The sequence below is a fragment of the Chiroxiphia lanceolata genome, chromosome 3 (assembly GCF_009829145.1).
Source record: "Chiroxiphia lanceolata isolate bChiLan1 chromosome 3, bChiLan1.pri, whole genome shotgun sequence".
NCBI lineage: Eukaryota > Metazoa > Chordata > Aves > Passeriformes > Pipridae > Chiroxiphia > Chiroxiphia lanceolata.
In genome coordinates, this window is record NC_045639.1 from 33202454 (window position 1) to 33214827 (window position 12374).

The 12374-nt window shown below is 42.0% G+C and overlaps 1 protein-coding gene across 8 annotated transcripts in view; it reads right to left on the reverse strand.

Moving 5' to 3' along the window:
- The window catches only part of BIRC6 (baculoviral IAP repeat containing 6), a 171184-nt gene extending 159281 nt beyond the window's left edge, over positions 1-11903 (reverse strand). For 4 of the 8 annotated variants that reach the window (XM_032681687.1, XM_032681689.1, XM_032681690.1 and 1 more), the window contains exon 1: positions 11490-11891. In XM_032681687.1, coding sequence (XP_032537578.1) covers positions 11490-11727 — 238 coding nt within the window. In that variant the 5' untranslated portion in view covers positions 11728-11891. Of the gene's footprint in view, positions 1-11489 lie in introns of all 8 variants that reach the window. The other 4 variants (XM_032681685.1, XM_032681688.1, XM_032681684.1 and 1 more) reach the window with 2 other exon arrangements.
- Between the last annotated feature and the right edge of the window lie 471 nt (positions 11904-12374).

Consider the following 12374-nt stretch of genomic DNA (forward strand, 5'->3'; position numbering starts at 1 on the left):
GGAACATTTATAACTTTGATCTATGAATGCTGTTAAATCTTTAGATTAGGAATTAAAATAATATTTTTGGAGAAACAGAATCCCATCAGCTCAGCAGAACTGATGCACCAATACCAGTTTCTGCATTTCCAATTTAAACTAGAATATCCAAACAGTATCTCAGTACTCATTTCAAAACACTGCAAACCTGGGAAACTAAATGAATGAAGTTTCAGCAGATCAAAAGCCCTTCTATTCCATTAACTTTGTATCATAAGATTTGAACATCAAGCTATTTTAAAGGCAAGAGAATCTAAAAACTCAAGAAAAGGCCAAACTGGCAGACAGCAAACTATCATTCCATAGAGGCAAAAACGCTTCTTGCTAGAACCTTACTCAGCTTCTTGTCACAGTTTTCACATGTACCTGGGATTAGAAAACCCCATATGTATCAGTTGTCCTCATTTGTAGCAAGGCAGGTGCCTTTCCTATTGCTACTGTTTCACATAATCACAAAACCAACTGAAAGTTAGCGAGCATAATATCTAATTATATGCTAGCTAAGCCACACGCTGCCAAATCAAGAATATCAGGACAAATGCAGTTTGAGGAAGTTATACAATACAAATAAAAAAACCCCACCCCATCTTAAAGTTCAACTTGCTGTCTTAATTTCCTATATTTGGAGGAAACTATTTTGAACTAATACTACAGAAAATCACAGCTATGGATTAGGAGGAAAGGGTGCATATAAATGAGGACAAAAAGCAAACCAATGTAAGTCTGGTTTAAAAATTAGAAAATTGTGTCCAAATTGTTTTACCTCAGTGGCTCCCAAATGAAACTAAAACATGGTGGTTATGAACATTTGGGAACACAATAATGAGAAGATGTCTAAGGCATGTTGAAATTAGGCCACAAATGCTCATCACTACTGAAATTATCAGTCACAGATTCTCTCTTGTTCCTCCGCTTCTCTTCCTCACATACACCCTCAGTGGAAGTTTCAGCAGTGCAGTTTTATCTCACAGGCTCAGGCCCTTATTTGCTCTAAACATCACCTCAGCAAAGCAGTCTGCTGCCATCATGAAGACACTCTAAAAAAAAAATAAATTCTCAAACTTGAGGAAAGGATAGAAAGGAAACTATTAGATGATCACGAGTTTAAGGTTCTATTTTAGACAAATTATGTAAATGGGCTTAAATCAGCTATACACAAGCAACATTTTCTCTTTCAGATTGCACTACATGCACACACCCCTATCTGCCATATCAACCGGAAGAGCTGTCCAAAACGACTGAATAAAACAAAAACACATACAGAGCTGAAACAGGAAAGAAAACTAAATTTGTTCTCTGAACAGCAAGAATGCTAAAGGAGGCAGAAATACCCAGCTCAACATCATGAAGTGCCTTCAAACCCATTATTTGCCAATACTGGATTTAGTTAATCAAAAACAAGGCATGATCTAAATTTTATCTTTTTCTTTAGCAACAAACAGGACAGAGCTGTTTCAGTATCAGTTTCATTATATGACAGCTGGTTTTAATAATCCTTATTAGCAGTAAGATGTGTTATCTGGGCCAAAGCATTGGAGACTGCCACATGAATATTAACTAAATGTGTCTGATCAAGCAACTACTAACAGAACACTAAGACTTAAAAGGTTTCAGAACATAAACAAACCCCCACTGAGATCAAGACAGCTCATACCTCACTAGCTTTGTAGGTATAAAGTCTTCTTCCACCCTACAGACTTAAAATGAGACTGAATCAGCAGGAAGATGCTGGTGAGCTCTTTGTGCCCACGCTCTTTATGTGGTTTCAGATCTTCATGTATCTAACATTACTGCTGCCTTGTATGCTGCACAGAGTTTTATACGGTTATCCCGTGAACAAATTATGAAAGATTTCACAAGGTATTCTACAATCCTTCCTGCAAACTCAGATAAACCATGAAATGCAAGTTCCTGCAATTCTCCTGCCAACACCTCACGGAGGACACTGTCTTCTTCAAAATTTTTCTCAAAGTGGAAAACTATGCTTAAAAAAATTTCAGCAAAGTTGTCTTTCTGAAGTTGCAGACAGACAGATTACACAGCATCCACCCAGAACCAGAGACAGGCAAAGAACACTTCTCAGCTCAGTAACAGGAAGTTCCCGTTTTTCAAGAGCAAGTTCCATCACAGCATTTCACATCAAAGAACCTTTGCCAGATGAAATTTTACCACCAGTTCCTCTTTTTGTCCCTAGAGTGGTTAAGACATTGGAGTTCACCCATTATGTTTTCTCCTGTTGCAGAGGCTGCAGGATACATTTCCAGTTATGGCACTTTTTAAAATCCCAAGACTGTTTGGCACGAAATGGTTTAGCTTCTCCCTCTCCCAAGCCCCAGTATTATAAGGAGCTTCCAAAACATCATGCTGGGAGAAGCAGCAAGTACTCAAAAGCAGATGGGTGGGTTAGAAGGCAAGTGAAAAACTGGCTACCATGTCCAAAGTTAGTAATTAATGACTCCACACCTAGCTGGCAGCCAGTTGAGTGGCATTCAGTGAAACTCCATATGGTTTACTATCTTCAATGGCTTGGATAACGGGACAGGCTGCACCTTCAGTAAGACTGCGGATGACGGGAGATGACTGAGGGCAACTGATGCATTAAATGGAAGGGCTGCCTTTCAAAAGGATCTCAAAAGACAGAGAAATGGCTTGACACACATCTCCTGATATTCAATGAAGACAAACGCAGTGTCTTACACATGGTGTGGAATATAACCCCATATATCAAGAGAAGCTGGGGACCAACTGTCTAGGTGGCAACCCAACAGAAAGAACTTGGGGATCCTGATGGACAGGCTGAACAAGAGGCAGCAGTGTATCCTTGCAGTGACAAACTTATCACAGAGGGGATCAAGGGAGAAGATCCGTTTCCTCTAATCAGGAATGTTGAGCCCACATCCAGCTTCGCTCCTCCATCTGAGAAATCAACACATATGCAAGTCCCAAGAAGGGCTACTGAGACAGTTAGAGGGCTGGAGCATACAAGATGTGGGGAAAGACTAAGATAACTGGGCTTGTTCAGTCTGCAGAGAAAAGGTTTAGGAGGAAATCTAACAGCAGTTTTCCATTACTGCAGAAGTAGTTCAACAGTTATGTTAGACTGCAGAGTTACTACCTACCTACAACCACCTTTCTCTTTTGGACATTACTTTAAAAAAAAACACAAGGGTTACACTGAACAAGAGCTAATCACACTGGATCAGAGGAAAATGTGCATAACTCCACAGTTTGTCCAAGACAGTTGTCTAACACAGTGGTTAGTGAAGAATTTAAGAAAGGATACGCATACAATGGCTCTTCCCTGTAACACTCTCAGTCCCAGCTAATCTGTGCTCAGGGACCTTCTGCAACAAAAGAGATTTCGTTTTTCATAGTGACCTTGGATAGGTTTTTCGTCTATGACTTTGTCCAACACTGTTGTAATTCCACAAACACATAGTATCCACAATGCCCTGTAGCCAGGAGCTCTATATTTTACTATTTCTCAATTATTTCTTTTGATGCCCTCAGCTTTTGTACTAGAACAATCAATTCCCAATTTACATTTTTCACATGTCCAGAATTTCGCAAACCTCTCACTCTCTTACCTCCCCATTCCAAATCATCCCTATTATCTTTAAGACTGAATATTGCTTCACATGCATAAACCATTCCACACCTTTAGTTTCTAGTTCTGTTATATTCTTTTTGCAATGGAAATATCGAAATTGCACACATGCAGGCATTAAAATATACTTATATTATTAGCTGGGTTTTTGACAACTTCTCTAGCAATGCCTTATATGACAAGAACTGAGCAATTAGCTGGTATTTCATATTCCTAGCACAACTTGAAGACCTCATTCTAGCCTTATGAATCAGTTCAGACCCCAGTACACCAGACTTCAACTCTACTAAATTCTTATGAGTACATCAAGTTAATTAAGTGCATGCATTCTCACATTCTCCTAATAACTGCTTCTATATAGGAAAACTGAAGTAGAACAGACTAGATTCATGCATGTTTAATTTATATTTAAAAGTGAAACTATTCTTTAGAGAAGTTGGCAAAATTGAAAGGCCTTGTATGTTTGAAACACTTACTTGCAGCCTCAGGATATGTGAACATGGTGACTACATAAGTTTAACTTTAGTTCTTTCACTAGAAGGGAAAATTCAGAAAAGCTAACTCAAGTTTGGCCATGCCAGGCTCCCTCTATAGACAATGGAACCAGGTTCCTCCAAAAGTTCAGAGTAAGGACTTTTCCTTTCTCTGTATTGCATGGAGAGAGAACCTAAGATTATTTGTTGAAAAATGCTGATCTTGTTATATGAAAGCTATAGAAAACCAAACAGGAAAAATCCATTATTACAAAAAGTCTATCAAGCAGTGTCACATCTCATCATTTACATCACAACATAAATCTAGGATCCAGAAGAAGACAGGTCTACTAGAGTCTACCACAGTATTTCTCCACAAAAACCACAGGGCCTTCTTGCACTCCAATTAAACACTCTCCAGTCTTCACGGCCATCTTCCCAGCTTCCTACTTGCCCACTGTCATCCAGCTACTCCATCACAGTTCTCAGTCCCATCCTTTACCCTCCCAGCTCTTCCTTTCACTAAGGAGTTTTTCGAGTCTCTGTAGCCTGTTGCCAGTCAACAGAGTTTACCCAACTGTTCTCCTTCAGCTGCCAAACGCTCAGATGAGATCCTGATTGCTTCACACTCAGGTCAGAGAAGCGCAGGGGATCAATCAGTTTTCCCTCTACAAACTGCAAAGGGGACTGAAGAACTGCCAAGAAACTGTATGCTATACAAGCCTTCATTAACCAGCACTTGACACTGGATATGTTTTCACTACTGCTACCAATTTTCAAGACTACTTAATTGATAAGCAAATTCCCCCCAAGTTAGACATTTAAAAAGTTATCAATACTCACTGAACTGCCCTAGCAAATAACTCAAGAAAATTTTAAACATAACAGTGTTTATATTCATATGACAGATCAGTTATTATTTCTATAATTTTACACTTTTAAACTTATGCTAAACAACATTTATTGTGTATAATTCTTTTCCATGGAGTGCTCTTTCCCCAACAAGCACATGACATCTTCAAAATAATGTTTTGCAGATTTCCTATTTACTTTTTGACTAGCAGTGTAGTCTGGGTCCTTAGTAAATCTTGATACTCTTCCCAAAGACAAGGCAGCAAAGGAATTGGGCCAATACACAATCCAGAAACCAAAAGAAGCTGCAAGTGTTAATATTCATGTGTACTTTACAAATAAAAGAACTGAAGGCAATAGCTGTTCTTTTTTGATTCCTCTACTCAGTGACAAGCACTCATCTGGTGACTGCAAGCAGTCATTGCAATTAAGAGAGCATTAACTATTTAAAGGACAGCTTCTTAACAGCAGAAAGCAATACAGTGGCATCACCTAGGAACCATCAGGAAAGTGAACTGATCCATGTGTAAATTTTTTATTTAAAAATTAAAAAAAAATGGTGAGCAGTTACTGATCCAGGTGAAACAGAAAACACACAACAAGCTATCTCACATGACCTTGGGCAGACTGATACACTCAAAAGTTGTCCAGGAGTCCACATGGTTGTAAGCCCCATCTCCAAGACAGTCTAAGAAACGTTTTTGAAATGTCATACTGCTAGTGGAAAATTAAAAAACCCTTGTAACAGCAAGGATGGACAGGTTTGTTCCCTGATTTTAAAGTCACTTAGAAAGAAAACCTGAAATAACAGATCAACAAATCAGAACAACAGATCAAAAAATCAGATACAATCATTATTAAAAAAGAGAATTAAGGTGAATTTTCAGTCTAGGACAGATTTTTCTTATACTCTGTCTTAAAAAATCCTAGATGTTCTATTTCACTTAAGCTCAGGTTATGAATATCAATGCAATAGCAACCATAAAAATATAAACAATATAACTAAAGACTCAGAAAGTGGTTCTACTGAGCCAGCTAACATTATGGTGGGCTGCCAGAAATGACCAGCTATAGGACAGGAGAGCGTACTAGATCCAAACCACCCATCACCAGAATGTCCCAAAGAGTTAAAAGGTCAGGGCTTTTAAACATCATTAGGCTGGGCACTCAGAAGCAAAAGTGTTCTCAATGTTTTCACTACTTCCAGTCCAACAGAGAGTCACCTGCTTCCTTTCATAATGTTCTAGACTTGAACTATCAATTATCTGTCAGAATATATTTCTGCCAAGTTTCTTCTACATTTTACACAACACAGTATACAACATGAGTGGGAGCTGAGCTGAAGGGCTTTTCATATAAGCATATTAAAAGCTGACTTGACCAAAGTTGGATCACAATCAGCATTGAGGGTGAAAGTCAGTTTTTATCTCTGAGAAATCTTCCTATCAGTGAGAAATTCCTTAACTACCTGTGAGATAATTGGGACGGGGAGTCAAAATTCAAATCCCTGACAAAGAGCACAGTATTTCATTTTGGGTCACTAAGAAGCATTTAAAGATTCATCTTTCTGCAGAAGACCTTCAAAATCCATATGCAGAGGTTTATGAAATTTCTGATTATCTGACATTAAAGCATTCTGCAACTTTTAATAATACTGTACGACTGTTGCAATGACAACCATGAATCCATCAGTCCAGATATGAATGACCTGTCAATAAAATGAAAAAATGTGCTACCATGCCTGGCAACATAACATATGCCTGCACTGCTGCCTGTTGTAACTTCTGAGTCCCTGTAAGAAAAACAGAAATGAAAACATCCCTTTAAAGGCAAGTGAAAAGAAAATATCTCTACTTTTACTCTATTTTAGTTTCTGTATAAAATAATCCAGATGTGCTTCAACAGAGCCTGGAAATATCAATTAACAGCACCTTGACAGTCTGGCAAGATGCCTGGCAAGCAAGGAGGGATATCTGACATACTCTGATTAAGCTACCATGCAAATGGAGCTCACAGCGGTTTAGAATCGTTGCTGGTATGAAACACTGAACTTAAATCTAACAATTCTCCTATTCTGTTTTCAAAGTCCTTAAGGTTCCTCACTAATGAACTTACGATCATATAAATCAATGGAACGATCTCTTTGAGAAGTACTTCACCCAGATTGGCAGCCACCTGAGTACACTCAAATGCAAGGTGGGCTGCAGCAAATCACTAGATATTTGACAGTATTCCCCATGAGATGAGAAAATAAACAAGGAGAAAATTCTGTACTGAGAGCAACAGGCTTCATTATTACTAAATTTTTGTTTCATAATCAAATGAAAGAAAATAATAGACAAGGAGATGAAAAACTTGCCCCAATTTTGAGGAATGAAGGAGACAACTTGAGCAGTATTACCAGTGAGTTTCAAACAGTTGAAACTGCTGATGGTGTCTTCAAATAATTCAGGTGTAGAATCGGATAGCAGAATATCCCAACAGTTTCCTCCTAAAGATTATTACAAGAAGTGTAAACTCTATGACTTCCAAGCTGCAAAAGAAAATCTTGTTTTCCCTTCTGCATCACATGAAAAAGAATCAAAAAGAAACAGAGCTGGGTATCCCTTGAGAGATTTCCAAGGCACCATAATATGAAATGAGATGGCTGAAGACAAACAAGACTTCCCAAAAGGGATCTCTGACAGACAGATAATGGTGTTGAACTTGTTGGCACAGGTGAGCCTCGTGAGCTGGGATCTATTTATTTCTATATTCTTCTGATGGAGGAACAGTAGTTGAGGGCCTCTTGTGCTAATGCAACATCTCTGTTTCCCCTGCAGGAACTGGTATATGTATAATGACTATGTTCTTCCCTGTACAGATTCAGAAGTCTGTATTTTGATTCCTATAGGGTTTCTACAGTAATTTAAAGGCCTTAGCTACAAAATACTGTGCATTTTAGCAAATGAGGCTCTGAATCAATTGCTACCTCAAATTAATGTAGACAAACTTAGAGGAACATTCAAAATGGTTACTGTTCATGTGACAGCACACTTTAGATTCTGCCCAAGCTTCTCTGGGAATTATCGCACTCTCCCAGTTCAGGCAGTTTTCTTATTTTGTTGGTAAATAGAAGGAACTGATAAATCAAACATCTCTATGAACACTAAGAGTCACTTGAGATTATTCTGGGAAGTTTGTTTAGATTATTTGGGATTTTTTTTTGTTTGGCTTTTTTGGTTTGCTTTTTTTGAGGCAGAGGAAAAGACTCATCCTTAGTGCTGTATTTAGAGATTGCTCATTTATGCTTTTTGGCTCCCAGTGTTCAACTTGAAACTGAAACCACAAAAATATTTAAATGTCTACGAGGGAAAATAAAGTACTTGACAGACTTGCATGGCAGATTCAAAACTAGTCTTGACTAACCACTACTAGCACACAAACAGAAATACATAACATCCAGAAATCACAATTTTCCTTGCACTCCCAGTCTGGCTCTCTGAAATGCACACCACATGTGCAACAGTCTTGATACAATAAAAAGGAAAACCTTGTGACCAAGTAAGACAGAGCTTAATGCAAGCATCACCTGATTTTCTCCCTACTTTTATTCACTACTATGTTCTGGGCTGTTGCAAATGATCACCTGGTCCTCTCGAATAGGCCTACAGGGCTCACACAGGGAACAGATTCAACGTGATCACACACTTTCAAGAGATAGATCTGATGAAGATTCAGTATGGGACAATAATAATCATAATCCTCACTGAACTCCTACAGTTTGGGCTCAGAAGAACAATCCCTGCATCATCACATATGTTAGACCAGTGATATTCACATCAGAAACTGAAGCACACAGACCACATCCAAGTTGTCTTTTGGCTGTGAATCTTTTGCATTGCTCTTTTACACACCAAAGAGCAACCTGCATTTACATTCTAAGGAAGGCAGCCTCCATTGCTCTACCAGATTCAGCATTCCACAGGTTCAGTCTTTTCACAGAGAATGAGCTCAAAGCTTAATATATATTTCTGCAGTGAACTGTGACTGCACACTAAGGCTTGGTGGCGTTTCTTTTTCTCCCCTGTCCTGTCTTGATGGGGGATTCTTTTCTTTGCTCTGCTTTCTAGAAAGACAGGCCTGCTACAGTTTGTTTTTCCTTGGGTAAAGATTTCTGTCCAACACAAATCTTTTGGCAGGGCCAAAGACCTGCAGCCTCAATTACCAAGGAGGACAAGCAGTCTCCCAGGAGAAGCAGTTTTAATTCCTAGAGACTCTATTTTTAGTTATAGCACCAGAAGTCCCTGAAGCAACAATATCCTTTGACCTGTCATTTATGGCAGGGGAGGGAGCAGCAACAGAGTTGGTCTACAGGTCTGAGTGTTCAACTACTACTATCCTACATTAAAAGAGCTCATGCTGTACAGAGCAGGTAGACATCAGAGAGCAGCTGAATTTCCTTTTCCTTCTCTTCCCATAGGCAGGCTGAAGAGAGAGAGAACAAGAGTGAACAGTGTTGCTAATAGCCCCAACAGACACCAACTGCTGAGATGGACCAGATTTCTGCCAGTCTGAATCTAGAAGAAAATTCAGCTAAAGTTTCTTCAAACTAAACTGAGGTTGTAATATTTTTTTCCAGTAATGTAATCATCAGCTCTACTGCACAGATAAAATCTGGGTAGATTGCAAGCAATTCTGTTGTTTTATGTGAGGAGGAGTATAATCCATCTTTTATAGCCATGCTGTCAAAGAGAAGACTGACACTAAAGGAAGTATACATGACTGAATACATGTAACAGAAGCAAAGCAATATGTTATTTTCAAATAGTTGCTATTTAGGGGAGAATTGCCATTAGCATTTTGAATACTAAAGCAAATCCTTTGCAAGGATTTTATCACAGCACTTTGATTTACAGTTAACTTCTTTTTCCGGGCCTGAGAATTAAACATCTCCTACACAGACAACCAATTACAAAGGAAGTCCTCTATTTATGCCCCCTTCATTCCACAACTTAAAAGCAATCATCAAATTCCTGCAATAGCTTGAAGAAAAGAAATTAAGTTATTAATAAAAAAAGCACGTTAGGAGACAGCATGGTAGAAGAAAGGGAATTACAGAAGCAAAGTGATCTGAACCCCAAACAATGCAGGAAACACCACACAAGAGCCTCATTTTCCATACAAGCAACTGACAATAAAAGCAGCCGGCACCTTCTTAATAATTCCACAAAACCTTTTTAACTGCCCCAAATGCTTAACCTTTACACACAACGTACCAACTTAAACTCATGAAAGGAAATCACCGATTTCTGTCCTGTTCTCTTCAGTCTGACATTGCAACAGTTGCTGGATTTCAGGGTGAAAGCATACATATTGCATAGACTATGGCATCCCCTTACAGTTCTAAGCATTACTGTACCACAATCAGGTGGCAAACAACCTTTCATCAACAGTACTCAAAGGTATATCTATTAGCAAGACACAACTGTAAGAACTTGAACATGGAAACACACAACTGGTAAGAAGTGTATCTTTCTATGCCAAGGGTTGGACTCATAAAATGCCAAATAACCCTAACCAGCACCCCATCAATATTCGGACAAGTACCACAGTTTAAGAACCATTAATGAAAAAGGAACAAAAGCTGTTAATTGCATGGGATCTTTTTCAACAGAGACAGTTTTATCAAACAGTGTAAAACCACTAATGGTCAACACAGAAAGTCGCTTCATAGTTATGGAGATGCTACAGTCAGCCTCCACTATTCAGTACATAATCATGCCTCCCAAAGACAATAGCAGGGATACTATTACTAGCACCAGAGACAGTCAGGATGCTCAGCAGCCTGAAGAACTATCCAAGTTTATATAAAAATGTATCATCAAATAGCTATGAAGGATTCTGATCTTAAATAATTCTAAGCTGTAAGACTAATGACACTTTTGAGAAGTATGCCTTCTTAACAAACCCAGAGTAAGGCTTAATAAATAAATTACTACAGTATCACATATCAATTAGAACTAGAACTATGCCTGTCCTGCCTAACATGTTGCTTCCAATCTTTGGAAGGTTCAACGTCATGTGACCCAAAGAACACCTGAAGAGCTAAAATAAAACACATAGCCCTGTACACCACAGCCTTTCATTCCCATTTAATCTTTTAGTAACCACGCCAACATATTTTACAGAAGAAAAACACCTCGGCGCTGTCTACACGAGTATCTCTGCCCCAAAGAGTAGAACACAGAATCAATTAGGCTGGAAAAGACCTCTGAGATCCCCGAGTCGCAGCCTATGGCCGAACATCTCAACCAGAACATGGCACCGAGTGCCATGTCCAGCCTTTCCTTAAATACCCCCAGGGACAGAGACTCCACCACCTCCCCGGGTAGGGGAGGCCGTTCAGGCCAGAAAAACAAGGAGGGCGACAAAGAGCCAGGGGACTCCCCAGCACCACGGGGACGAGCCGGGCCAGGCCTGTCCCTCCCGAGGTTGCCCCCGCCCGCCGCGACACCTGTTCCCGCTTGCCCGCTCACCGCCGAGCGCGGACGCCTGCAGCGTGGCCCCCGAGGTGCCATCGATGACTTTGATGGCGCCGCGCGCGGTCACGGCCAGGATGGCGTTGAGCGCCGGGTGGTAGCAGAGGCTGCAGAGCCCGTCGGCGTCGCAGCGCAGGCAGCCGTCCCGCAGCAGCAGCCACTCGCAGGAGCCCGGGCCGGGCCCGGGCCCCGCCGCCGCCGTCGCGGCCGAGGAGCAGGAGGCCGCCGCAGCCATCTTCGCGGCCGCCGCCGCCGCCGCCCTCAGGACAAGAGGCCCGGGGGGAGCCGCTCAGTGACAGTCCCTGGAGCCGCCGCGGCCGCCGCCAGTCACCATCCGGGTCCGGGAGAGGGGGAAAGGGAGAGAGAGCGCCCGCGTGAGCGGGAAGTGACACAACCGCGCCGGATGCGGAACCGACCGCCCGGCCCGGGGGGGGGGGCGGGGGGACCGCTTGGCGCGGGCAGGGCCGGCGCGCGGGCGCGGGGGGGCGGGGCTACGCTTTGCGAGCGCGCCCGCGCGAGCCCCCGCGCAGGAGGAAGGAGGCGGGAGCGCGCAGGGAGCGGGTCCCGCCTCGGGGCGGGGGCGGCGGTCGGTCCCGTGAGGGGCCGGGGATCTGCTCCGCTCTGGCTCCGTGCCCGGCGGGGCTGGAGCGCGGCAGCCGGCCCTCGGCTGTCCCCGGCTCTCGCCGCTGCCGTGTCATTAGCGACTCGGACAAAAGCCGGGTCGTAGACGGGCGAGCGCGTTGGCCGCCCCCCGTCTCGGGGAAACCGGAGCGGGGATTTGCGTTTCGTCCCCCGGCTCCGAGACTGGTTTTGTACGCGAGCGATGCGAGCGAGCCCCGGTGTGAGCGGCCTCCAGCGCTGGTACCAAGTGACGGAGCCACA